The following is a 26555-nucleotide window of genomic DNA, read 5'->3' as shown; positions in this document are numbered from 1 at the left end:
GCGACGGTAGGCACCAGCAGGCTCGTAAGCATTCATTCAAACAGCACTTTCGTGCGTTTTGCCAGCAGCTCTTTACTGTGCTTCAAGCATTGCGCTGTTTATGACTTCAAGCCTATCAACTCCCGAGATTAGGCTGGTGTAACCGATGTGAAATGGCTAGCTAGTTAGCGGGGTGCGCGCTAATAGCGTTTCAAACGTCACTCGCTCTGAGACTTGGAGTAGTTGTTCCCCTTGCCCTGCATGGGTAACGCTGCTTCGAGGATGGCTGTTGTCGATGTGTTCCTGGTTCGAGCCCAGGTAGGAGCGAGGAGAGGGAGGGAAGCTATACTGTTACACTGGCAATACTAAAGTGCCTATAAGAATATCCATTAGTCAAAGGTATATGAAATACAAATGGTATAGAGAGAAATAGTCCTATAATTCCTATAATAACTACAACCTAAAACTTCTTAACTGGGAATATTGAAGACTCATGTTAAAAGGAACCACCAGCTTTCATTTGTTCTCATGTTCTGATCAAGGAACTTAAACGTTAGCTTTCTTACACTTTGTTTTTGCATTATTTAAACCAAATTGAACATGTTTCATTATTTATTTGAGGCTAAATTAATTTTATTGATGTATTATATTAAGTTAAAATAAGTGTTCATTCAGTATTGTTGTAATTGTCATTATTACAAATTAAATCGGCCAATTTTTATTTATCGGTATCGGCTTTTTTTGGTCCTCCAATAAATCGGTATCAGTATTGAAAAATCATAAATCGGTCAACCTCTACTAAACACACTAAAAGGCTGCTAAATATCAAAGTAAAATATGTATTCCTTTTGATTTTGCGTCAGGAATTGACAGTTTGGTCGAGAAAAAGAAGGACACTTTTAAAAGGCAAACATGTCAGTCGGATAGGATTCCTGAAACGATAGAGATCTTCCTATCCAATAAGGCATCTAAAGTAATACTGTTTAAAGAGCTGATTAACATATTTCTGAACAGTGAACACACGTTGGTTCATTAAAACAACATGTTTATACTTGTGGTATGTAACAAAAGCATTTCTAAACTATTTCTGGCCCCCTGCTTGGCCATGTTGGCAGAGAGGCCCAGTGTAGATTAACAGATCTCTCTGTGTAGGCTTATATCGAAGGCACCCCCCCCCATTAACCCACACACACTTTCCCCCCTCTCCCTCCCTCTGCTGGAGTGTAAAGTACAGGTTACAGTAGCAATACGGCCATCATTCCCAATCCCATTATGGCCCTTCCTATGTGGGGAAGCAGATGCCGCAGCACTCCATGCAGATCTCCAGGCAGTCGGAGGACTCGCAGCAGGCGTCCATGATGCCACAGTCCATGTCGTCGCAGGGGCAGTTGCAGTCGTCTCCCATGTTCTCAGCGCAGCAGCAGCAGCAGACCTCCGACGTGCAGGTGCCACAGCTAGCCTGGGCCACCACCATGTTGCACAGGGTCAGGAACTCACAGAACAGACAGGCCAGGATGCAGTGGACACAGCAGTCTGGGTCCAACACACACCATGTCCATAGAGGCGGGTGGAGGATGATGATGAAAAAGGATGAAGGATGCATGAAAAAAAACAAAACACAGAAAACATGATCAAATACAAAGAAAACAAACAGAAACCAAGAACTAAAGCATATTAAAAGCCAGTGGGAAAAATCTGATTAAAACCCCTGCCTGGAACAGAGCGAGTTAATCCCTGGGTCCTTTGTAATCAGAAGCCTTGAGCAGGGCTCAGGCAGTTATACAGTCACAAATCAGACTGGCCAATTACTCAGACACATACAGTATGATAATGTCCTAACAGTAAATAGGGCAAGATAACAGACTATCACTATTAACTGACAAAATAATTTGCAAAACAGACAAAACCACAGAATGAAATGGAACAACGGTAGAATAGTCAATAGTCAATAGTATATTGTCTCTATGGATGAAACTGTGTCCATGACTGGGTGTGTGTATTGTGTGGGCGTGAACCTGTGTGTGTGTATGTGGGCATGAACGTGTGTGTGTGTGTGCGCGCGTGCGCGTGTGCATTCAGGTGCATGAGAGTGTAAACTGAGTAGAAGGTGCAGACTAAGCAGGGAGGAGGAAGGAGGGCCAAATGGAATCAGGGAAAATTCCAAAAGGGACTGAATTCCACTTTTGAGTTTTGATTAGCAGCTTTCTAAATAATTGGGGCATTATCATGCAAATGCAGACATGATTACGTAAAGCTGATTAACAGTCCGAATTCTTCTCCCTGGCAAATTGTTGTGCCAATGCTGCCGTTTTCCTCATCACTGATTAACATTCAACCTCTTCTTCGACCTTTTACGTGGCTGGGGAGCACGACGCCAAATCACTGTTGTCTTCCAATGAACGGATGGAGAACCCTCTCTGCTTCACCAATGAGACAGCTGTCATTTTATGGAATTTATTACTCCGTTTTTTTGTTCAGAATGTAAGTGATGTCATGCACTAACGGCCGTTACATGAAAATCAGGTGGTACACAGTAAAAACAAAAATGTAGATTTAGACAAAACGATAAGTAAAGAACATGTAGATTTATTTTTTTTAAATCAAAGCACATGCAAGCATTTTAAACAATGTTAGTTGAAATGAATAAACAGCTTTGTACTAAGTCCTGTGTACTACGTCACAGATCTCCTCTGCCGGGCTGTTTTCTGTACCAAGCAAGGAGCTGAGAAGGCTCTCCCAGCAGAGCCAGCCCAGCAGAGCCAGCCCAGCAGAGCCAGCCCAGCAGAGCTTTGGAGCTGCAAGATATGAATATGGATGCAGAAAAATGCCAGTACAAACAGAGTGCATTTTCAGAACTTTCATCAGACAATCCTCAGCATGTCAGAAAGACAGGGCTCCTTTCTGACTGGGTTTGACGAAGAGAACGAAGGAGAAGGAAAAGAGGAGAGGATGGGACGGGACGGGCTGAGGAATGCTGAATGCTCATGTTTGAGCAATCAAAGTTTTTTTTTTCCCCCCTGTTCCCTCACACAGGCAGGCCGCAAAGCTTGACCAGTGGCGCTGTATCAGATACGAACCAGATAGAATGCCAACATGGAACGATACAATTGTGTTCCCCAAAATGTTTGAACGCAGCTAAATCACAGGCAAACTACAACGGAGACACTTTCGAAAAAACGCTTCATTTGTCAGCATTTGAAACGATGGCATTAAGTTACTGAAACATCCTGAATTCATGATACTGTGCCTATACATATTGTGCACCGTATTCTAGAACTGAAAGCGCTTGTGTACTACTGGAGACAGTGGAACGAGCAGAACTTTGCCAATGTCAAATGATGAAACCTCAAAGCCTCTCAAACCTTGAAAGACAATAATTAAGCTAGTACCAGAACAGTACACGGTTCTGATACAAAATGATCTAAATACTGGCCATAGCGTCAAGCAGTTAGGGCATCTTAGTTAGCTATTCACTTGGATGTATGATTCAACAGCAGCGATTAGTGAAAAACCTTACAGAAGGGGGGCGAGGAAGGGGGCCGGGTCATGTACACAAGAACGCCAGACATCTCTCCTACCACAAAGAAAAATACGGCGGAAATTGACACCGCCTCAGCGAGAGATCGTTCATGTTTAATGTCAGGCCGCGGCGAAGATGCCCAGATTCTGGAGGGCCAAAAACAGCGGCGAGCGCATCAGAGGAAATTGTTTGAGACATCTGGAGAAAGAAAAAAACTCCAAAGGCTCACATCAAAAAGAGGAGCAGCATGACATAAAACAAGCTGGAATGGGTGCACACCATCGAGCCAAAACGAAAACATTCAAATGAAGAGAGACTGTTGGATGGAGGGCCAGGATACTGCCTAGCTGCCTGCCAAAAGCACAGGGAGGGAGAGAGGGAGGGTGAGGGAGAGCGATTGAGAGGAGAGGCCCACCCCATGCAGTAGCCCTTACAGTGCAAGTCCATAACGCATGAATGAGGGTCAAACTTGTGGCTATGGGGAATATACACACAGACCAAGGTGTGACGACAGAGCAAGCAGACTACAGAGCAAAGAAAGCATTCCAAATCAGTCACCACAAAGCCCTTAAAAAGTATTGAATGGGACTTAAGGAGCTCAAATCATAATTGACAATTTTTTTTAAATTTAAAACACAAAAAAGGCCCCAACCGACCCCCAGCCTGACTAAAGGACGAGCGCTAAACAACTCTTCAGTCAGTAGGAAATACAGAACTTATCACAGCTTTATTTCAGTGCTAGAGATCATGTGCCAAGAATGCTCTGTTGTAGAATCCCCTGAGCTAGGTCCTCTTCCAGAGGAGCTGTTTGGTAGCTCATTTCACAGGCAAACAGATTATGGTAATCCATGTAAACATTAAAGCACAACAGCTTGCTGTTTTCCGCCGGGAAATAAATACTTGAGTGTGAACATATTGACTTAGAAAACACAAGTCGGGAAAATAAGCAACACAAAAGCTGTAATGAGACAGACTTATTGAACTGTTGCTGCTATTTGAGTTTGCCAATTAAGACGTGGAAGAAAACATGACACCGGTGGAATACATCATTGGAGAATATTTAACTTGTATCATACCTTATATTTATAGGGAACTCTATCACTTGTTAGTCTTAGCCCTACCGCCAATCTGCTGTATATTTCAAATAGCGTAACCTTGGTGAAGACAATCTCAAATTCCCCAATCCATATAAAAAACACACAGTGAGCTCCAAAAGTACTGTGTTTTGGCTCTGTACTCCCAGGACTTTGGATTTGAAATTATACAATGACTATGAGGTTAAAGTGCAGACCGTTAAGCTTTAATTTGAGGGTGTCATTCAGGACTGCCCATAATCATGGTAGCATCCACATGAATGAAGGTGTGTTTAGAAACATATTCTACTCTTATTTGCAATCAAAGTGACTCCAGAAGGACAACACATCATGTACCATTCATTTCTATTGGGCACAAAATCATCTGAAAACACAACCAAAACAAACAGCAAATGCATCCAACAAGTCTGTAAGAGTCACAAGCTTGATGTAATCATTCTGAGCTATGAATATAGCACCAAATAACACACTTTTGACTACTTGCACACACATAAGTGCATTTTGTCCCAATACCTTCGGTCTACTAAAATGGGGGGACTATGTACAAGAAGTGCTGTAATTTATAAACGGTTCACCCGATATGGACGAAAATATACAAAAATTAAAGCTGGTAGTGTGCACTTTAACCTCAGTCATTGTATCATTTGAAATTCAAAGTACTGGAGTACAGAGCTAACATTAAAAAAAATGTGTCACTGTCCCAATACTTTTGGAACTCACTGTATCACACTTCCTATCATCCAATCTGATTTTTACTCCCTCTTCCTCTATAAGACAAAGTAAAAGACAAAGTGAGAGGAGTCCGAGACGAGGCGATGATAAGCAGGGAGCAGCAGGCAGGTTAGATAATGGATAGCAGATAACAGATAGCAGACAGCTGTTACAAGATAAAAAAAGAGGATGTGTGTGTGTCTTTGACTCCCAGACAGACAGAGCCACTGTTAATGAGGAGCCACAGTGGGGCTGGAGACTGGAGGACAGACATGAGCCCATGCAGAGGGAGGAAGGTATGAAAGGAGGGATGACACTTCGCAGGCAACCTGGGCGGCTCAGCCTCATTAGCGGGTCACACCTTACTGACCATTAGTCATTCAGAACACCAATCACCTTCATTACACTCACCTCCGCACAACACCAGAGAAAATTATGGTTCCTCCTGAATTCTAAAATCCATCCTTTCGGTTGTTGTTGAGTAAAATAAAGCCGTAGGAAGCAGGCCTTGACCAAATGAAAGTGTACTTTCATCATTAAAATAAGACAACCGACAGAATCTGTCCATTTTTGACTGTCTATTCTGTCCCCTCCACAAATAGCATTTTAAATGGTGGAAGACGTGCCCTAAAGGTGTTGATGAAGTGCTATAGGGGAAAGTCAAGCCAAGCAGATGAAGGATGTGTGTGTTCATTGTGTGATTATTAGTGTGTGAGTGACTCTAATGACCTTAAGTTGGAGCACAGTACTTACCTCCTGGTGAGAGAGTGTGTTCTATATAAGACAAGAGTATGTGTGTGTACAGTCGGCGCCCAGTACTTATAACTCACCCTCCGGTAATGTCCCAGGCTTGTGGGATCCGGTGGAGCTTCCCTTACTCTGTCTGCTGCTGTCGCTGTTGACCGACAGGCTGGAACGAAGCTGGCTCTGCATCTTCTGGGAGACGCCGGGCGATGGGTGCTGCTCCACCCCACAGGTACATTGCCGGCGAATTCCATTGCCGTTACTCAGGCCGGTGGAGGATTGGTGGTCATTTTGACTGCTGGCAGAAGCAGTATCTTCTCCTCCCTTGTCGGGCTCTCCCTGCGCAGAGGTGGTTGGCTGGGGCAGAGGCTGAGGTTGAGCTGGATGGGAAAAGTTTTTTTTTTTAATGTCACACTCCTCTCTTTTCAGTTAGTGAGGACTTACTGTGCTTTCAGCATGTTTGACAGAGAACATGGCATTTATTCTCTACTCAGGTTATATAGAGAAGGATGTTTAGAAGGTTCAAGGTACTGCGTGTCTTTGTTATGTGCTCATGACAAGTACCAAATAAGGCACTTAAGGTTACTTTTTTTGTAACCCTCAAGATTTCTCGTTTTGATCTTTTCATACCATCAGAACAGATATGGGAATCCCGAGGCTAAACCTTCAACAACTGTCCTTTTCTTGTACTGTCATCGTGGAGCCTTAACAAATAAAAGAGCACAGAAGAGGATGCAACCTTCACCACAGCCAAATGATCACACAGTACAGTATCCCTGTAGGTGAACAGTGATTGAACAAGCGTTTTCTTGGAGAAGCACCCAGGTGAGTTAAGACGGAGAGAGAGAGAGAGAGAGAGAGAGAGACTGATCATGTATTCCTGCCTCTGCTACAGTAGAGTAGTGATTTCCCTTCCCCTTTCGCAAAGCTCTGGCTCTTCACACTCTTACAGTCGCTCCACGTGTGACAGGTAGCAGCCAGCCATGAAGAGTCAACCCCCGAACAAATGAACGTCGGGCATCTGATAAAATAAAGGGAGCGGTGACATTTCCAGGGGAAGAGACTCCTGCACCTCCAGCTCTACAGGGAGCTAGCTAGCTCCTGCATTTTACGTCCCATCTGCATCACAAAGGAGAGACGAGTAGCAACACGGTGACTTATTGATCTCCGTTGAATTATTCAGCTCTTTGGGGTTTCTCCCCCTTTCTTTTTCACAACCTCTGCATTTTTAGGGTGCGAGTGCTGTACAAGCGGCGGCCCATTCAGCAATTCAACACTCACAGGGGAACTTTGTTGGCGACAGCCACACGATGTAGTGTTGATTTGCAGAGTGCTACGACTGTACCTGAACTTTTACAAGTCAAAGTGGATGCACCAAACAGCGATCTGAAAATGCCCATTCTTTCGTTCCTGTCTGCTCACCAACTAGTACAAATTGTTAACAAGAGAAAGGAAAATTGAGCTCTAGCCAAATTTTTTTTTTTTACAACACTCAGCACCCGGGGGGAGACTTCTCTGACGAGAATGTAGATGCAAAACTATGCAATTAAAGAGAGACTGCTTTGTCTCCTCGTACAGTGGTCCGCATGCTGCCTCCATAAACAAATAAGACTTTTGGGATCAGGTTTCAATGCAAATTGAATTAGCACAAAGGAGAATTCATTATGCTCTGGTTTAAACCCAGGTTGATGGATTTGACAGCTTTTTACGTGACATTGTTAGTAAACTATGGTGGCTAACAAGGAGATTCAACAATTACTTGTTGTTTTCTTTCACCATATCCACATGTAACTTGTGTGATATCAATTTTGTTCTTCTATAGTGAACATCAACAATCTATTCTGTGATAAGGCACATTTTGTAACAGTGGAATTCAGAATCGGCAACAAACACACCATAATATAAACTGGTACAAAAGTTATCTTAAGCTTGCCACCCAAGTGGCGCAGCGGTCTAAGGCACTGCGTCACTACAGCCTCGGGTTCGACCCCAGGCTGTGTCACAGCAGGCCGTGACCGGGAGACCCATGAGGCGGCGCACAATTGGCCCGTCGTTGTCCGGCTTAGGGGAGGGTTCGGCTGGCCGGGATTTCCTTGTCTCACCATGCTCTGGCAACTCCTTGTGGCGGGCCGGGTGCCTGCAAGCTGACTTCGGTTGTCAGTTGGACGGCATTTCCGCCGACACATTGGTGCGGCTGGCTTCCGGGTTCAGCGAGCAGTGTGTCAAGAAGCAGTGCGGCGCATGGCTCTCGACCTTCGCCTCTCCGGAGTCCGTAGGGGAGTTGCAGCAATGAAACAAGACTAACTACCAATTGGATAACACACAATTGGGGAGAAAAGGGGGTAAATGTAAAAAGTGATAATATAATAAGCTCAATACCCTTTACTGAAATAGCCTACTGGGTGGGTACAAACACAGTATGTAGGAAGGACTATGTGACGCCACACTCTGGCCTAAAAGACGACATTTGCCTATGAAATAAATTACCCATAGCAGCTTGTGTAATAAAGCAGTCTCTTTTCTCATACAGAGGTCATGGAGGCATCCACAAACGACCAACACACAGTCTGTCTATTCCCTGCCTCAGCCAGCATAATTACCTTTCCTTTTAGAGAAAGTCAAGCTTTCAATTTACGAAGTATAAATAGTTATTAGGAAACCAGCAGATAAAAAAAGCAGCGGTTTGGGTTTCCGACAGACTAGAAAGTCTAGAAAGTGGTTCAAGTGCGAGCCTAGGAAGACACATTTCCAGGGACAGGTTCCCAGTGTCTCTGGCAGACATTTTTATTTTTTACCCAGAGAAGGCAATGGGAGACGAAGATGAATGAACAGGGTAACATTCAGAATCATTGATCACGTTAATGATGATCCTGCCAAAGATGACGGCATGATGAACCATGTAACCACACTGAACCAAGCCAGCTTGTAGAACATAGAATATACTGTAGAACTCCTTCTGGTAATAAGAGAGAAATAGAACTAGCAGCAATAGACAATAACAGTCAAACATCAACTTGGATAACAACTGTATACTCTATAGATCAGGTATACAATATAAATGCCTATGTAATATAAATGCACTACAAAGTCAATATTCCTACCCAGACAAGGGAACAAAAAAATATATATTAAAAAATCCCCCCAGAAGTTTAAATAATCATAAGCGATTAAAATTGAACAGTTGAGTGGTTTACCACGCTGGTGGACGTACACAACCTGACAGATCGCATTAAAAAAACATGTTTAGGCGATGAAGAAAAAAAAGCACACTTCAAATTGGACTTCTAACCACCCTATTTCTAACACAACAACTGTTGGGAGTGTACATCTGTAGTTGAATAATACATGGAGTAGTCCTCTACACAGGCTGTCAAACATATCAGAGGGAACTGGGGGTGAGTGGTTCTTGACTGTCTAAGCAGCATCCCAATTTGGTCCCTTATATCTGACAGGCTCAAATATCTTGGGAGCATTTAAAAAAAAAAAAAAAAAAATGTAAAGGCCATTGTTTGATGGATTCATGAAGAACACACAAATATAAATTGCCATTTGTCACCAAGTTTTCAACAAGTAGTACCCCCACGCCATGGGGACAGCAGCACCGGTGCGCCTAGAGCGCGCTACGGTCTGTGTGCGGGATCGCTCTGTATGTAAAACTGGGTATAAACACCTACGTTTTGTTTTGTGTGCCAGAAAATAGGTCCTACAGGAAGAATTCAAAATTGCACCCAAAAGACACGAGTATAGCACTGACCCACCAGGAAGACACAGGAATATGAACATCAACTCAAATGTGCTGTATAAACAATTGTACGACTAAGAGGTCAAAACAGGGCAGCTTGGAAATTCTCATTTGCACATTACTACACTGTAAGTCATAGGTAAGGCAGGAGCTGGATTGAAAAACATAGAACGCTGTGCTTCTATGGCTCAATCCTTTGTAATATTAAACGGGAGAGAGAGTTCTGTTTGCAGAGACCTATTAGGATGCCTATCATAAGGAACATACAGTTAGTTATTCAAATGTCACACGTCAGCAGGCTAAACAGATCCATCCAGCCCCATCTCCTAACAGCTAGCCAGATACAGCACACTTGTCAAATGCACTGTGGAATACTCACAGGGGGGGGCGGACAAATATGACAAACAAGATGTAAACTAATCCAACAGGGGCATCTCTTTCAAAAACACTGAAAGACACTTAAAATGGTAATTCTTCAAGTAACTTGTTTGTTTATCTTTGTACTCATTACATATGTACATATTATAAACATGTTTCCTACACATGTTCCGACCTTATACCTGGTTGATCGAAATGCTAATTTGTGAATGTGCCCATGACCTAGCAGCGGTCTCATCGTCCCCTAAACAGCCTGGGGTGGCGTTTCCCCTCCTAACAAACACCCCTGTAATGTCTGGCTGGCTGGGTTGCTCAATCCAAAAGGGATAGATTTTCTCATTAGAAATTATACGTCTCCCATTCCCATAGTTATAGACGCAAAACCAGGGGAATTATATGTGGAGAAGGAGGGGGGAAAAATAGCACCATAAATGTTATTACAAAGGCTCTGATTTAAAAAAAATCCTTCGGCATATCAAAGCTCATTTACAGTTTGACCTTCCAACTCTGTGACAAGGACTTTCTTTATTGTGTCAGAGGACAGGTTGTTGGAAGCGACATGCAATGTCAGAGTCATCATGAGTTGTCCTTTCGACTCCTCCAACTCAACACAACCCAGGCTGTGATCATCGCACATGTGAGCATCAGGCGTAAAAAAAATTGCATTTTAATTGCATTCAAATTGATTCAAATCTAGCGTGAAAATGTTGATGAGTGTTAGGGTGCTGTAGCTTAGAATAGCCTGGATAAACTAGTCCAACAAGCCTAGTCTAACTAATGAATGGACACTAGCATTCACCTAAAAAAAATAATTGTATAGCAGGAAGGCATTCAACACATGCAGCGTAACAGGAAAATGTATCATGCTTCAACAGAATCAAACATGTGACAATCTCAGGATGACTCTGTGGTGGTTGTCGTGGTAATGTCAGATCACTCCCATACTAAGAAAGTAACCGCCCAACTGATCACACACTGCTCTATTCATCTTAGCCTAGTGACCATCGGCCACCTGTGCCTGTTGAGGGAACTAAATGACCTTCTCTGATAGGATACTCTATCAGCAGGACGTGACAGGTTATGCGACAGAAGTGTTTTAACTCCATTAGCCCTCCTACCCTCCCTTCTGATGGTATTTTATAATATAGCATCTAATTCCTGGAGAAACATCCATATCTACAGTAATGTCTTATTTTCTTGCCGTTTTGAATGAGGAAAGTTACTACTACTCAGCTGGTTTTCACCGTGGCACACTTAATTCTCTGTGACAAATTATCATTCAAATTTGGGCCTTCAAATGTAACCTGCTGTAGTGATCTGACACTTGGGTGTTTTAATATTCTGAGCCATCCTCCCTTTCCCTTGTTTGCAGTCTCTTCCCTATTTTAGACTGCCTCTCTCTCTCACCCTCTTGATAACAATGACAAGGAAAGCAGGGCGTCTGGGATTTACTCATTTCAAATTTGGTAATTTCGCCGCTGATTGAGGGGGGGAAAAAAATAACCCCTTCGGACCTTGTTCTGCTTAATTACATTTTACAGTGGAGAAGGCAACTTGAAAGACAAGAGCTTGATTCGACGACCTGAACCTTTCAGGCGCTCTTGGGGGAGGTGGAGGCTATCATCAATTACCCTTCGATTTCAAAACGGAACATTTGGCGAGATTAATATGTCTGACTGCTATCCAAATCATTAAAATCACCCAATGAGATGCCGTTTTCTCTTAAATGAATCACATTGAGAGGAAAATCATTCACATTGTGAAAACGCCAAAAGCTCACAGGCGTTGAAGTTCTTCTCGTTCCCCCTCTTGTGTTGTGTGGTATTTGGTGTGCTGCTAATTTGAGTGGTGCTAATGTAGCATAACAGAACAGATCAAAGACATCCACCACAGCCTTAAAAATTATACTTTTCTCCCTCCTTTTCCTCCAAGATATTTTTTTTTTAAAAGACCTGTGCTGTGACTGTCTTAAGCTTTATAAAATCCAAAATTTTCCCCAATCTGTTTCCATCTGAGAGCAAGAGAGGAACGTAGTAAAATCAAATGTAAACATGTTTTCACAAGTTTAAGAAAATTCACATATAGCACAGATTTATGCTTTACACAGGCATCTACCACATTTTCTAGAAAGATCAATTATGACGTGACTCAGAGCAGGCCTAGGGGAGCTGCCAGACTCCATACTCGCAGAGTGCTCCACCCTCTCTGACGACTCAAAACCAAAATTAAGCAGCAGCGAAGTAGAGTGAGGAGATTATTTTCAGCTTCAGTTACATTGATGACTCACAGATTCCACAAATTTCTAAATCTCTATGGTGAAGTTAGCTACAAATTCCACAGGAAACAGACTTGTTTGAAATTCAAAAAGGGGCACAGTGCATCTGGAGGGAGGGCATTACTGTACTAACAGCACCTGAGAGGAGGACAGATGCATTCCAAATCAACACACAGCAACAAAAAACTACAAAAGGAACTAGGCAAAACTGAGCTGTCCATAACGGCCAGCTAGTATAGGGTCTGTATGGGGCAGTCAGTCTATAAAAAATATCTATAGACATGGTTCCTTTATTTGCTCAGTATCAATCTGAGCATTAACCAGAGCTAATGGGACAGCTGTGGGTCAATGGTCTTTGTCTTCAGAGGTGCCAATCAGGGCCTTAAGCTGTGTGATCAGACTAGGGGACAGAGGTGCTAGTCTGCCTCTGAGTGGGTTTTTAACGGAGACGGCCGTATTGATTTCAGCTCTAGCCAGGGAGCGCCGTCTGCACGGTGTCTGAATGGAGCCAGCCCAGCCGGGTCCCCAGTCACAGTCCAGTGATCAGAGCCCTGGTAGAATGACCTACCAGAGAGGTGGTGAACCTGCAAACATCGTGAGGGCAACATCACTAGAGATCTCTGTAATAGAAAAGGGTTTTAACCTTAATGTTGGAGCCAAAACCCTGTTAGAAGCCAAGTAATCCCCCCTGCACTGCTCTCATTTGAAGTGGGACCCTGTGTGCGTGTGTGTGTGTGTGTGTGTGTGTGTGTGTGTGAGAGAGAGAGAGAGGTTTCCTTCTCTCTTCTCCAAGGCACTCTCTCTGTGCTGTATTGTGGAGTTGGTTCGGGAACCAACAGAGTGGAGCTGCACCAGGGCATTGCTGTTCAGGGAATGCAGCAGAGCCTTTGCAGTAGAGTTGATATAGCGGAGCTCTGTGCACACCTGCTCTGACTGCTCCAAGAAGACAGGTAAACTAGGGAATGAGATCTAGGCCTGTGTGTTTTACTCCGATTACAAAACTGACAATTTGAATGTGTTTGAGTATTCAAATCTTCCCTCCAACACGGCAAAACAATATTTTGTTCTCCATAGCCAATAACCTTGTTTATTTGCATTATGGCGGTGATAAGATATCCACACATTAGAAATATTTGTGTATAAGATTTCAGTACACAGATGGGTGTGAATACAGTGCCTTCAGAAAGTATTCAAACCCCTTGACTTTTTTCACATGGTTACATTACAGCCTTATTCTAAAATGGATTAAATAAAAATCCTCAGCCTTCTACACACAATAGCCCATAATGCCATAGGGAAAACAAGTTAGTAGGAATTTTTATAAATGTTTTACCAATTAAAAACTGAAATACCTTATTTACATAAGTATTCAGACCCTTTGCTACGAGACTCGAAATTGAGCTTCGGTGCATCCTGTTTACATTTAAGTGTCTACAACTTGTTTGGAGTCCACCTGTGGTGAATTCAATTGATTGGACATGATTTGGAAAGGCACACACCTGTCTATATAACACAGTTGACAATGCACGTCTGAGCAAAAACAAAGCCATGAGGTCGAAGGAATTGTCCGTAAAACTCAGAGACAGGATTGTGTCAAGGCACAGATCTGGGGAAGGGTACCAAAACATTTCTGCAGCATTGAAGGTCCCCAAGAACACAGTGGCCTCCACCATTCTTAAATGGAAGAAGTTTGGAATCACCAAGACTCTTCCTAGAGCTGACAGCCTGGCCAAACTGAGAAATCAGGGGAGAAGTGCCTTGGTCAGGGAGGTAACTAAGAACCCGATGGTCACTGACAGAGCTCCACAGTTCCTCTGTGGCGATTGGAGAACCTTCCAGTAGAACAACCATATCTGCAGCACTCCACCAATCAGACCTTTATGGAAGCCACTCCTCAGTAATAGACACAACGGCTTGGAGTTTGCCAAAAGCCACCTAAATACTCCCAGACCATGAGAAATAAGATTCTCTGGACTGATGAAACCAAGATTGAACACTTTGGCCTGAATGCCAAACGTCACATCTGGAGAAAACCTGGCACAATCCCTATGGGGAAGCATGGTGGTGGCAGCATCATGCTGGGTTGATGTTTTGTCAGCGGTAAAGACTGGGAGACTAGTCAGGATCGAGGCAAAGATGAACAGAGCAAAGTACAGAGAGATCCTTGATGAAAACCTGCCCCTGAGCACTCAGGACCTCAAGATGTTCACCTTCCAACAGGACAACAACCCTAACCACACAGCCAAGACAACACCGGAGTTTCTGAATGTCCTTGAGTGGCCCAGTCAAGAGCCCGGACTTGAACCCGATCGAAGATCTCTGGAGAGAACAGAAAATAGCTGTGCAGCAACGCTCCCCATGCGACCTGACAGAGCTGGAGAGGATCTGCAGAGAATAATGGGAGAAACTCCCCAAATACAGGTGTGCCAAGCTTGTAGCGTCATACCCAAGAAGACTCAAGGCTGTAATCGCTGGCAAAGTGTGTCAAAGTACTGAGTAAAGGGTCTGAATACGTATGTAAATGTGATGTTTTAATAAATTAGCAACAATTTCTAAAAACTTGTTTTTGCTGTCATTATGGGGTATTTTATGTAGATTGATAAGGGGGGGAAACTATTTAATCAATTTTAGAACAAGGCTGTAACCTAACAAAATGTGGAAGTCAAGGGGTCTGAATACCTTCCGAAGGCATTGTATCTAATCATTTCACTTTAGTATTTTCAATCTCTTTTTTTTTTGTTTAAAACATCCACAATGAAAATGCTTCAAAACTTCTGGAAATGCTCATTTGAATGCTTAAAATGTCCCATATGAAATCCATCTACAGCAAGACAATGAGGAAATAATTACAATGGCCATTTTAATCAACCCCTGTGCTACCTTTTCACCCTATTTATACTGTTTTTGATTCCATGACCCATGGCTAAGTAATCACTTGAAAATGATGCCTCTGTTTTTAATGCACTCTTGTTTTAGACACATTTTGTTCAGTAGAGACAGGGGTCTACTGGATTACAAGAAAGATTTAGCTCATGGATAACAACAACCATGCTGTTCTTTTTGGCTATTTTTGAATATTGATGATATAGGAACGTTTCCGAAGTTCACAGGATCTTACCCTGTTTACTAGGGTGCTACATTTTGTATCTGGGTCTAACTCGTCTTTACACAACACTATTCAAAACAATGACGATTCCTGGATATCTCACTATTCTGCATTAATTTCATAGATGCTATACTGAGGCATCAATAAGCAAGCTCTTCTGCAACAATTCATCAACACATCTACCATTGGAAGTGTCAAATATGAACTACCTAAAAGGTCATTTCTACACCCTGGTAATAACCTTGAAGCTTCCAGAGTAAAAGCACAATCATGGATTCACACAAAGGCCACACTAATGTCTTTCTTTTCAAGGCGACAGCCATGTTATTTGACCTCACGACTTCACTTCAGAATTTCCCTCAAGATAAAAAAAAAAAAAAGAAAGAAGAAGAATCATTTGAGCAGCCAGGGTTCTTCTTTATCCACGGCGAGAGCACTTCAACTCTTTGACAATCACAGTGAATAATGTGGCGATTAAACACCTAAAACTGGCGTTAGGTCATGGCAATTTATTTAAGGCCCGGGCCTGCAGAGCCAAAGCCCAGTCTGGAGGAGATATCACCTGAGTGTATTCCCCGAGGGGCCGAGCCTCACAAGACCCTGCTAGCTGCCACATACTGGGGCCTTATAGGTGAAGGGCTCTAACAAAAAAAGAGTGACCTGAACATACATGCCCTTCACGCTTTGCATAATTAAGGTCTGAAATAAACTTGCGATATTTAGCTCAAGTTAACTGTTGAAGAGTAACTTAATTTAAATCTGAAACCAGTTGTTTTAGGCTAAGTTGTAGTGAAACACTTAAATTCTGGTCTTCATTTTAACAGTTTGTTGCAAATGATATATTGGTCTTTTAGTAGTAAATCTAGCTCTTTTTACCCCTAGCCGATCAACTCTACTCTAGCTTGAGAAGGTTCCTCTATGTTATCTCAAAGGTGGGGTTCAGTATGAAATCCACTCCCTTCTAGATGTGCTGGGTGGTACCACCTCAATGCTTACTATAAAAAGGGAGAGATTCAGTATGAAATCCACTCCCTTCTAGATGTGCCGGGTGGTACCACCTCAATGCTTACTATAAAAAGGGAGAGATTCAGTATGAAATCCACTCCCTTCTAGATGTGCCGGGTGGTACCACCTCAATGCTTACTATAAAAAGGGAGAGATTCAGTATGAAATCCACTCCCTTCTAGATGTGCCGGGTGGTACCACCTCAAAGCTTACTATAAAAAGGGAGAGATTCAGTATGAAATCCACTCCCTTCTAGATGTGCCGGGTGGTACCACCTCAATGCTTACTATAAAAAGGGAGAGATTCAGTATGAAATCCACTCCCTTCTAGATGTGCTGGGTGGTACCACCTCAAAGCTTACTATAAAAAGGGAGAGATTCCGTATGAAATCCACTCCCTTCTAGATGTGCCGGGTGGTACCACCTCAATGCTTACTATAAAAGCAGGTGACAGCGCGCCTTATTTGGCAATGGTCTTGGTATGTGGAGTGTGCCGATACATTTAGCTAAATGCTTCCTTGACCACTGACGTTACACGAAATTCAAAAGGCAGTAGGGCACGTTTCCACACATGATCAAATTCAACATTTTTGCTTACCGTTTCACACACCTATGTGCTTTTATGAAGAAAAAACAAACATGTGCACTACAGTTCAAAGGTTAGGATTCACTTAGAAATGTCCTTGTTTTTGAAAGAAACTAAACTTTTTGTCCGTTAAAAAAACATCAAATTGATCAGAAATACAGTGTAAACAATGTTCATGTGGTAAATGACTATTGTAGCTGGAAACGACTGATTTTTAATTGAATCGAACCCAAAAATGCTGATAGTTTTATTGCTTCTTTAAATCAGGACAACAGTTTTCAGCTGTGCTAACATAATTGCAAAAGGGTTTTCTAATGATCAATTAGCCTTTTAAAATGATAAACTTGGATTAGCTAACACAACGTGCCAATGGAACACAGGAGTGATGGTTGTTGATAATGGGCCTCCGTACACCTATGTAGATATTCCATAAATGTATTATTATTATATAAATAATACATATAATTTAGCCATTGCCAGATACAATAGTAATTTACAACATTAGCAATGTCTACACTGACAACATTAGCAATGTCTACACTATTTCTGATCAATTTGATGTTATTTTAAAATGGACAACAATTTTTTTTTTGCCTTTCATTCAAAAACAAGGACATTTCTAAATGACTCCAAACTTTTGAACGGTAGTTTAGGCTATGAGGATTATACGTTTATATTCATTGCTACATCCATCGTCAAAAGACAGATGACAATGGTGGTCATGACAACTATTTTCCCAATCTCTATGACTGGCAGTCTACAACAGTTGGCTCATAGTTCACTGGTTGTGAGTTCTAATCCCACAAGGGGCAGATATTTTTCCTGTGCCCAAATACTTTTTATTCTGAAAAGTGAAACCATACCTCTAACTACTACCCCCTGATAGTAGTAGTATTTTTTTTACAGTGCCCAAAACCAATTAGAGCTAATTTGACCATTTTATTTAACTAGGCAAGTCAGTTAAGAACACACTCTTAATTACAAAAATGGCCTACACCGGACGAAGCTGGGCCAATTGAGTGCCGCCCTATGGGACTCCCAATCACGGCCGGTTATGATACAGTCTGGATTTGAACCAGGGTGTCTGTAGTGACACTAGCACTGAGATGCAGTGCCTTGGACCACTGTGCCACTCGTGAGCCCCCCTAAAAAGAGCTACTGCATAAATACTGCAATGCGGGTTGGATTGAATTGATTCCCCAATTTTCATTTTGAAGGTGCTGATTGCACTTTTCTTCCCAAAGCAAGAACGGAATAAATGTGAGTCCACATTTCAGTTATTTTTGTGCCCCATTGGGGACTCGAACTTACACCACAGGTGGCAATAGATAAAGAACTCAGCGCCTTACCACTGTGCGTCAACTGTCCAGAGCCTAATATACTCGCAATGCACAGAATTGTATTATCAGAGTGCCAGTGGACTTCTGGTAAGTATGCTTTAGTGAGAAAGTGTTAGGATCAGGAAAAACTAAGTTTACCCACCAGCAAAATAAATATTTATGAGCATCTCCCCACCCACAACTTCTCACCTGAATGCATAATTTGGGGGGGGGGGGGGGGGGGGGGGTAAGGCAAAGGCTGAAATTGGGGCTGAAGTTACCCTTTAGAAATAGTCTACATGTTCAAATAACAAGCGCCAGCTTCTCTGGTTTGATTCAGGCTAATAAAAAAACAACAGACCCAGACAGATCCCATGCAGCCTAGGGCACCCAACAAGTTGGAAGTCGGACAGCGGGAGGGAAGAAAAAGCAGTAAAGTGGCACTATGTGGTCGGTAAGATGATTTCCTGTTTCAGTAAGCGAGGGCTTCATTAGAGTCAAGCAGGCCCTCTATACACAGGTTGGGTTTTTTAAATCATTATTTGAAGTGACTAACACATGTTCCTGTACCTATCGCTCAAAAGGAGATATGTCGTCTCCCTCACTTTCATATTCCCAAAACACAGTCTGTGGGGGGGGTGACTACAATTGCTACATTAAAACTGTTGGCACAGACTTCTTTATTTTGTAGATGAAAGTGATGCATTTCACATGCAAGTAATGCAGAACACCATGGAGTACACTACATAGCCTACACTTAGGGCTGGCACAATAACCTTGTAACCGAAAGTTACGAATGAAGAACTACATGAAAATAAAATAACAGTCATAGCCCTTTAAAAAAAAATATATATATATATATATATATATATATATATATATATATATATATATTTTTTTTTTTTTTTAATTTGGGTGTGGAACAAACAGCTGACTGAAGACAGGACGGCCTACATTAGTGTGGCAATTTTACTCACGTACACTCGCAATGGCTGCCTGGTATTGTGACGCAATAATTGTAATGGCAATGTAGAAAGTCCATTAAAATGATGCATTGGAATGTATTTTTGTCAGGAAGGAAGAGGAGAAAATTTACCTCAACGTTTTTTTTTTAAATACTTTTTTTCGCCATTCCGTTATTACGGTGACCGTGGTCATTTGGGTGGCCAATTCCCATCATCCAAAAATTCCATGACCATCAGAACACCTACTTAAACCTGCTAGCTACGGTAGAGACCTTAGTTTGACAAGTTCTTGCTTCAAAATCCCTGTTCGAAGCTGCGCCGGTAAACAAACCAACGGCAAGTCAATTAGCGTAAGAGCGAAAAGGCGCCCTGGAAAAGTTTAAACAGCCTAGAAACAGAGAGCTGCTGCATCAGAATGTAAACAATCCTCTTACAGCTACATGGATGGAAGCAATCAGGTTGTTGTTGCTATTAGTGTTGCCTGACAACACACTCTCCTTATGGAGTGGCAAACACAACAGGGTTTTAGAGGAGTTCGAGTTTTTTCTGATTCTACTGCTTGTACTGACCTGGAATGTGGATTATCGAGTTTGTTTCAAAACAGTCAATCTTGAGGTAATGAGATTGCTTTAGCCTCGTGGCAAAAGACAGTGCGATTTAAGTGTAAAATATTGCTTTGGCAAACTTGGCAGGCTAAATGACAAGCAGTAAGAGGCATTGTGAGTGGGTTAATAGTGACACCTCAAGACAAGAGATTGGGTTGGTAATGAACTGGCAGAACATTCTGGAAAGAACTGTGATAATAGAAACAACCTGTTCCGTTTCTAACTCCTTGGGACTCAGAGTTGGAAATAGGTTGACATTCACTTTCCATTCAAAAATGGTGAGAACTTTCCAATCAACTTATTTGTTTCCCCTATTATTTCTGCTGAACAAAAGGGCACAACGACGCTCGAGGAAGTGTTTACATTGCTTATTAACCCTTTACACTCGTTGGGAATTGAAATGTTTTACAGAAGAAATATGAAAAGCATATGCATAACCATGGTAGCAGCTGAAAGGGAACAGTTTGGCGATAATGAGACAATTATTACACTATAAAAAGGTGAGGACACAACAGTTCACCTGACAAGACTGAATCCAAACCATTACACTGTTGATTTTATCTGCATTTCACATTTACTGTACATTTTGCCGCATTTGTTGATAACGAAATCTGAAAATACTCCGGAGACATTCAGTAACATGATAAGACTATTCCTGGGAAATGTGGGGTAGGTGCATCATAAGACCCCCCCCCCCAAAAAAAATGACAGGAGTTTGGTTGAGTGTCTCCAAGTGGCCACACACCTCACCAAAGTGTGCACAGCTCCTAAGCAATTTCAATGCACTTTTATAAACGCAAACAACAGTCTTTAACTCTTCTCGCGTGCGGTGCTCAACCTCAGAACGCCTGCCAGTCAAAACCCATACAGCGCTGTGAAGCACAGAGCCAGAGCTCTGACGTCATGTATAGCATGTTACTGTACAGCCACAACGTTCCAATGTAGACGCTTTTTATTTTCAACTTGTATACCGGTATGAGTGTAAAGGGTTAAGAAACAACCAAGTGTGTCTCACCTTGACTGCAAAATAACCACAGATTCCTTTGTTGCTATGGCCCCTTCTTTCGTTAGTAATTGGATATTTCAGGAGTGTAGCATATTTACATTTGAGTCACTTGGCACACGGTTTCCCAAACTCAGTCCCCCCCCCCCCCCCCCCCACAGGTGCACCTAGGGGGCCCCCACCAGAGAGTTTGGGAAACCCTGATCTAGCAGACGCTCCTCTCCAGAGCGACTTACAGTTCGTGCCTTCATCTTAAGATAGCTCGGCAGGACAACCACGTATCACAGTACATTTCTCCTCAAAGTAGCTATCAACAAAGTCAGCGCTAGTAAGGGAGATTTTTTTTATCTCACAAATAAAGAACCCCCTTGGGTTGTGCCGTGGCGGAGATCTTTGTGGGCTATACTCGGCCTTGTCTCAGGATGGTAGGTTGGTGGTTGAAGATATCCCTCTAGTGGTGTGGGGGCTGTGCTTTGGCAAAGTGGGTGGGGTTATATCCTTCCTGTTTGGCCCTGTCCGGGGGTATCATCGGATGGGGCCACAGTGTCTCCTGACCCCTCCTGTCTCAGCCTCCAGTATTTATGCTGCAGTAGGTTGTGTCGGGGGGCTAGGGTCAGTTTGTTATATCTGGAGTACTTCTCTTGTCCTATCCGGTGTCCTGTGTGAATTTAAGTATTTTCTCTCTCTAATTCTCTCTTTCTTTCTCTCTCTCGGACCTGAGCCCTAGGACCATGCCTCAGGACTACCTGGCATGATGACTCCTTGCTGTCCCCAGTCCACCTGGCTGTGCTGCTGCTCCAGTTTCAACTGTTCTGCCTGTGATTATTATTATTTGACCATGCTGGTCATTTATGAACATTTGAACATCTTGGCCATGTTCTGTTATAATCTCCACCCAGCACAGCCAGAAGAGGACTGGCCACCCCACATAGCCTGGTTCCTCTCTAGGTTTCTTCCTAGGTTTTGGCCTTTCTAGGGAGTTTTTCCTAGCCACCGTGCTTCTACACCTACATTGCATGCTGTTTGGGGTTTTAGGCTGGGTTTCTGTACAGCACTTTGAGATATCAGCTGATGTACGAAGGGCTATATAAATACATTTGACATTTGATTTGAGTTTGATGTTATCCACTTCACTCTAAACATGGCTTCAGTGCAAACACGCCATGTAAAACACTATGCTTGCCTTCTAAAAAGATTCAAGTGCACTGAAAGCTGAAACAAGAGGGCCTAGACAGTCAAAGTCAAACCACAACAGGATTTCCTCACTCACACTACAGAAAGCCGAAGGGTTAGAAGAGCAACCATGCCAACTATTGGTCATTATAGCAGAATGAGAGAACACGCATGCTACTTCATCCCATGTGATTGTTATTTAATCCCACAAGACCATTGTATTGGACTTCCAAAACCATCTTGCCATTTCTCTCTGAAACTGTGAGGGTAACTTTTCAGAGGGACCATCTGTCAACGGGCATATGTCACTCTGCCACAAGGACTAGTGACAACAAGTGTTCAAATCAAATCAAATCAAAATCAAATGTATTTATATAGCCCTTCGTACATCAGCTGATATCTCAAAGTGCTGTACAGAAACCCAGCCTAAAACCCCAAACAGCAAGCAATGCAGGTGTAGAAGCACGGTGGCTAGGAAAAACTCCCTAGAAAGGCCAAAACCTAGGAAGAAACGTAGAGGAACCAGGCTATGTGGGGTGGCCAGTCCTCTTCTGGCTGTGCCGGGTGGAGATTATAACAGAACATGGCCAAGATGTTCAAATGTTCATAAATGACCAGCATGGTCAAATAATAATAAGGCAGAACAGTTGAAACTGGAGCAGCAGCACGGTCAGGTGGACTGGGGACAGCAAGGAGTCATCATGTCAGGTAGTCCTGGGGCATGGTCCTAGGGCACAGTGTTGATTGATGATGCCAGCTTATGACAAGTCCGAAGGTCCTGACAGAACATGTTCATGACAAAAACATTACTCAGGTATGATAGCTGGGCTTGGCTACTGCACAAGGCTATACATGTTCAGAGTGTTTCTGTCGCAATGTCATTGTTTCTGTCAATGCGTACAATACAATTGTTAGGTATTGTGTTTTGTGTGGATCCCAGTAAAGTAACAGATGAGGATCTGGGCAAACACGTAAGAGCAGGATTTCCCCGAAGTGCCCCTCATTGTAACACTTACTTCGAACGGGGTCACAATAGGCCGCGTTTCCCCCCGTCACGTGACTCTGTACTTCGGTGGACGTGCCTCTGGGACACGATGTTCCGGATGGATTTGTAGTTTCAGATGATTCGTTTCGGTCACAAGCATCTAGGATCAAAGCACAGAACATAAGAAAATGAACAACTGTTTAGGAGAAGAAGAAGGTGGGAGAGAGAGACAGAGAGATTGTTTGCATGCACTCCCACTGAACAACTCAACTGGTCAAAATAAAGTTGCACTATGTACTTCTACTCAGAAACAGATGTAAACGGTGACGAGAAGGTCAACTTCGGTGGACGCAATACTAATATCAGGGACAGAAGGACAAGCCAAATCAGGGCTGCCTTATTTTTTGCCAGAGGAAAGATTGTCCTTTGTCGAAAGGTTACACAACAGAGTCGGGAGCAAGGCGGTTTCAGGTAAAAGCCAAAGCCAGATTTCTGGATCTCATTTTCTCTACTCTCGGGTGTGCACTACCTGCCAAGGTTGTTACAACCATAAAGACAGCCTTCATCTACATTGAAAAAAGTATGTAGGCAAAAACCTGCTCCGATAACTATGCAAAATGGTCAGATCCATCTCTCTGAGTGAGGTTATTAGTACTATGTGATCCCTCATCAAATACTGTACATTAAATGATCAATGCAAAAATGCCATCTCCATTCCTGTTATGTTTAGCTAATTGGCTACAACATCAAAAACTTCTACAATGTCAAATTCTGTTTGCTTCAGACAATTCCTGTATGTTTTTTTTTTTTTGGGGGGGGGGGGGGGGGGGGGGGGTTATGTTTTGGTTGTAACCATAGTCCTTTCATGTTGTTTGGTTCTGGAAAAGAAGGTGACGAATGGCTCAGCGCAACATGGCAAATGTTATTTTGCTTAGACGGATGATGTATTTGTTGCAGGCCTGTAATGCTGCCGCTCTGTTTAGTAAGCAATGGCAGATAGATGAACGAGCCACAGTGGCTCTAGATAGATATGGCCCAATCTTAGCCAGAGGCAGGGGCTGATAGATGGCAAGTCTTTAGTCTTGGTGTGACTCTCTCCCTCTCAGATCGATGCACACTTACAGTAGCAGTGTGTGATGCATCGCTGTATTTAGTGACTACAGTTAGAAATAAATTAGCCTATTCTCAGAACATCTACAGCCTCCTGAGAGAGGGGAAATCCAGTCTTAACTGAGAAAGGCTTAGAAGGTCCAGCGAAAATCCATTTGCCAACCATCCCTGATTGCTTACTCTGTCCTACTTTGCTATTTTTGACAATGCTGTAATGATGCTTGGTATAAATAGGGATGGGGTAACGGTTCACTGGCTGTTTGAAAGAAGAAAAAAAGATTTAAAAAAAACAGGGCCAAGCTTATTTTACATGTGATAATCTTACGGCAACTAGAAAGTTAATTAAAAACTATAATTGGCTGTGGTTCCTGCTAATAGTCGCCAAGGCGTTCCTTCAATCTTTATTGCGAAATAATGAAAACATTAACATGCCTAATGCTGGTGAATAGATACTGATGTCTGGTAAAACGACAGGAATATAATTTAGCAGGAATGGGTTCATGTTGGTTGTTATTATTGTTCTGAGTGAACTGGTGGATTTTGACATGCAAGATCATGACTTCAAGGATGACTAATCTCGACCAAGTTATTATTGATGGAATATTCCCTCAATGGTAAATTGACACCAGTGTTCATTGAAAGTGAAAGCGATGTAGAGCACAAGTACAACACCGTCACCAAACCAGTAAGTAAACAACAATTGCATAAGAGTCATGTTGTCAGCCCTTATAAGCAGTATATTGTCATACCGTGAGAGTTTGGGAGAAGAGGACTTGTCTCCTGTTGAAGGTTCTCCCCTGGCCCAGCAGGCCCTTCCGGAGGTAAGACGGTATCCGTGGACATGACAGATAACGAAGATTCTCCTTTTCCTCCTTAGCCCTTAACCCTGGGGATTTGAATGTAGACGTGAGTAACAAACTACCACTCAAGTGAACGACAATGCTGGTTCTCTCTCATAGAAAGCAGAGTATGAGTGACGTCAACCCACAATATGTCGTTAAAAGTTAGTGGAGTTTTCCCCCTTTACTGCCTTACAGAAACTATACAAACGGCAAGGAAACCTGCAACTATGTAGTTTACATTTCTACATATATGGTTATTTATTATAGGCCTGCACTGTAAACACATGCATAATAAGTTTGTTGATAAGTACCTTAGAAACATGACAACTCCCTGCCTCAAGTTTGACTCATTCCCATCCCTCCTCCATAGTGAAACGCCTTCTCGTTTGAAAATGCAGCACTAGTTGTAAATTCAAATATCTCCAAAGTTATCCATACGTTTCCAATGATTCGCTTTATTCCGATTATCGCGCGGGACGAGTTGTAATATTACTCCTAATGTCCTCGACGTTCTGCTGGTTCGCTTGATAAAAGTTTGGTCTAAAACATTTTCATCATATCCGGATTCTGATTACAGTACAGTTGTGTGCAGTGTCTAAAGGACCATGGGAACATGTCGGAAAAGTCAACTTTGACGTGTAAACAAACTATTGCCACTTGACCGTATCCTAAACAAAGTGTCCTCAAGGTATAGCTAGCTGCTGCTTATTTGCCCCTAAGATTATTGTCTGCTTGTCACCTATCATTATATTGATATACATCGATGCATCTTGTCCAAGAATGATGCAGATCGTCCTCCCAAGTCATCACACGACTCAAATCGTTTTTTAAAATCTAACTATTAAACTGATCACTACTGAAGTTTAAAACGTATTGAAGAGTACGTTCACAACATAATACGTTGCATGGACTCACACTGTGTTCAATAATAGTGTTTAAGATGATTGTTTAATTACTACCTCATCTCTGTAACCCCCACATACAATAATCTGTAAAGTCCCTCAGTCAAGCAGTGCAATTCCAATACAGATTCAACCAGGACAATTGTCCAATGCCCTGTAAAGAATGGCACCTATTGGTAGATATATATACAGTACCAGTCAAAAGTTTGGACATACCTACTCATTCCAGGGTGTTTCTTTATTTTTACTATTTTCTACATTGTACAATAACAGTGAATATATCACAACTATGAAATAACACATATGGAATCATGTAGTAACCAAATATATATTTTAGATTTGAGATTCTTCAAAGTAGCCATCCTTTGCCTTGATGACAGCTTTGCACACTTGCCATTCTCTCAACCAGCTTCATGATGTAGTCACCTGGAATGCATTTCAATTGACAGGTGTAAAAGTTAAATAGTGGAATGTTATACAGAAGATAGCCCTATTTGGTAAAAGACCAAGTC

At 42.5% G+C, this 26555-nt stretch overlaps 1 protein-coding gene across 1 annotated transcript; it reads right to left on the bottom strand.

Annotated features, from left to right (window-relative positions):
- Positions 1-654: 654 nt before the first annotated feature.
- Positions 655-25832, bottom strand: LOC110490234 (myoD family inhibitor domain-containing protein). The gene is made up of 5 exons (XM_021563501.2): positions 25453-25832; positions 25049-25185; positions 23221-23349; positions 6135-6428; positions 655-1512 (listed from the first exon to the last, which is right to left on the bottom strand). Exons 2-5 carry the CDS (start codon positions 25140-25142, stop codon positions 1262-1264), a joined length of 768 nt encoding a protein of 255 aa, XP_021419176.2. The 5' UTR covers positions 25143-25185; positions 25453-25832; the 3' UTR covers positions 655-1261.
- Positions 25833-26555: the final 723 nt, after the last annotated feature.

The sequence above is a fragment of the Oncorhynchus mykiss genome, chromosome 15 (assembly GCF_013265735.2).
Source record: "Oncorhynchus mykiss isolate Arlee chromosome 15, USDA_OmykA_1.1, whole genome shotgun sequence".
Taxonomy (NCBI): domain Eukaryota; kingdom Metazoa; phylum Chordata; class Actinopteri; order Salmoniformes; family Salmonidae; genus Oncorhynchus; species Oncorhynchus mykiss.
The sequence above is the reverse complement of the archived record's forward strand: the minus strand, read 5'-3'. Positions and strand labels throughout refer to the sequence as shown.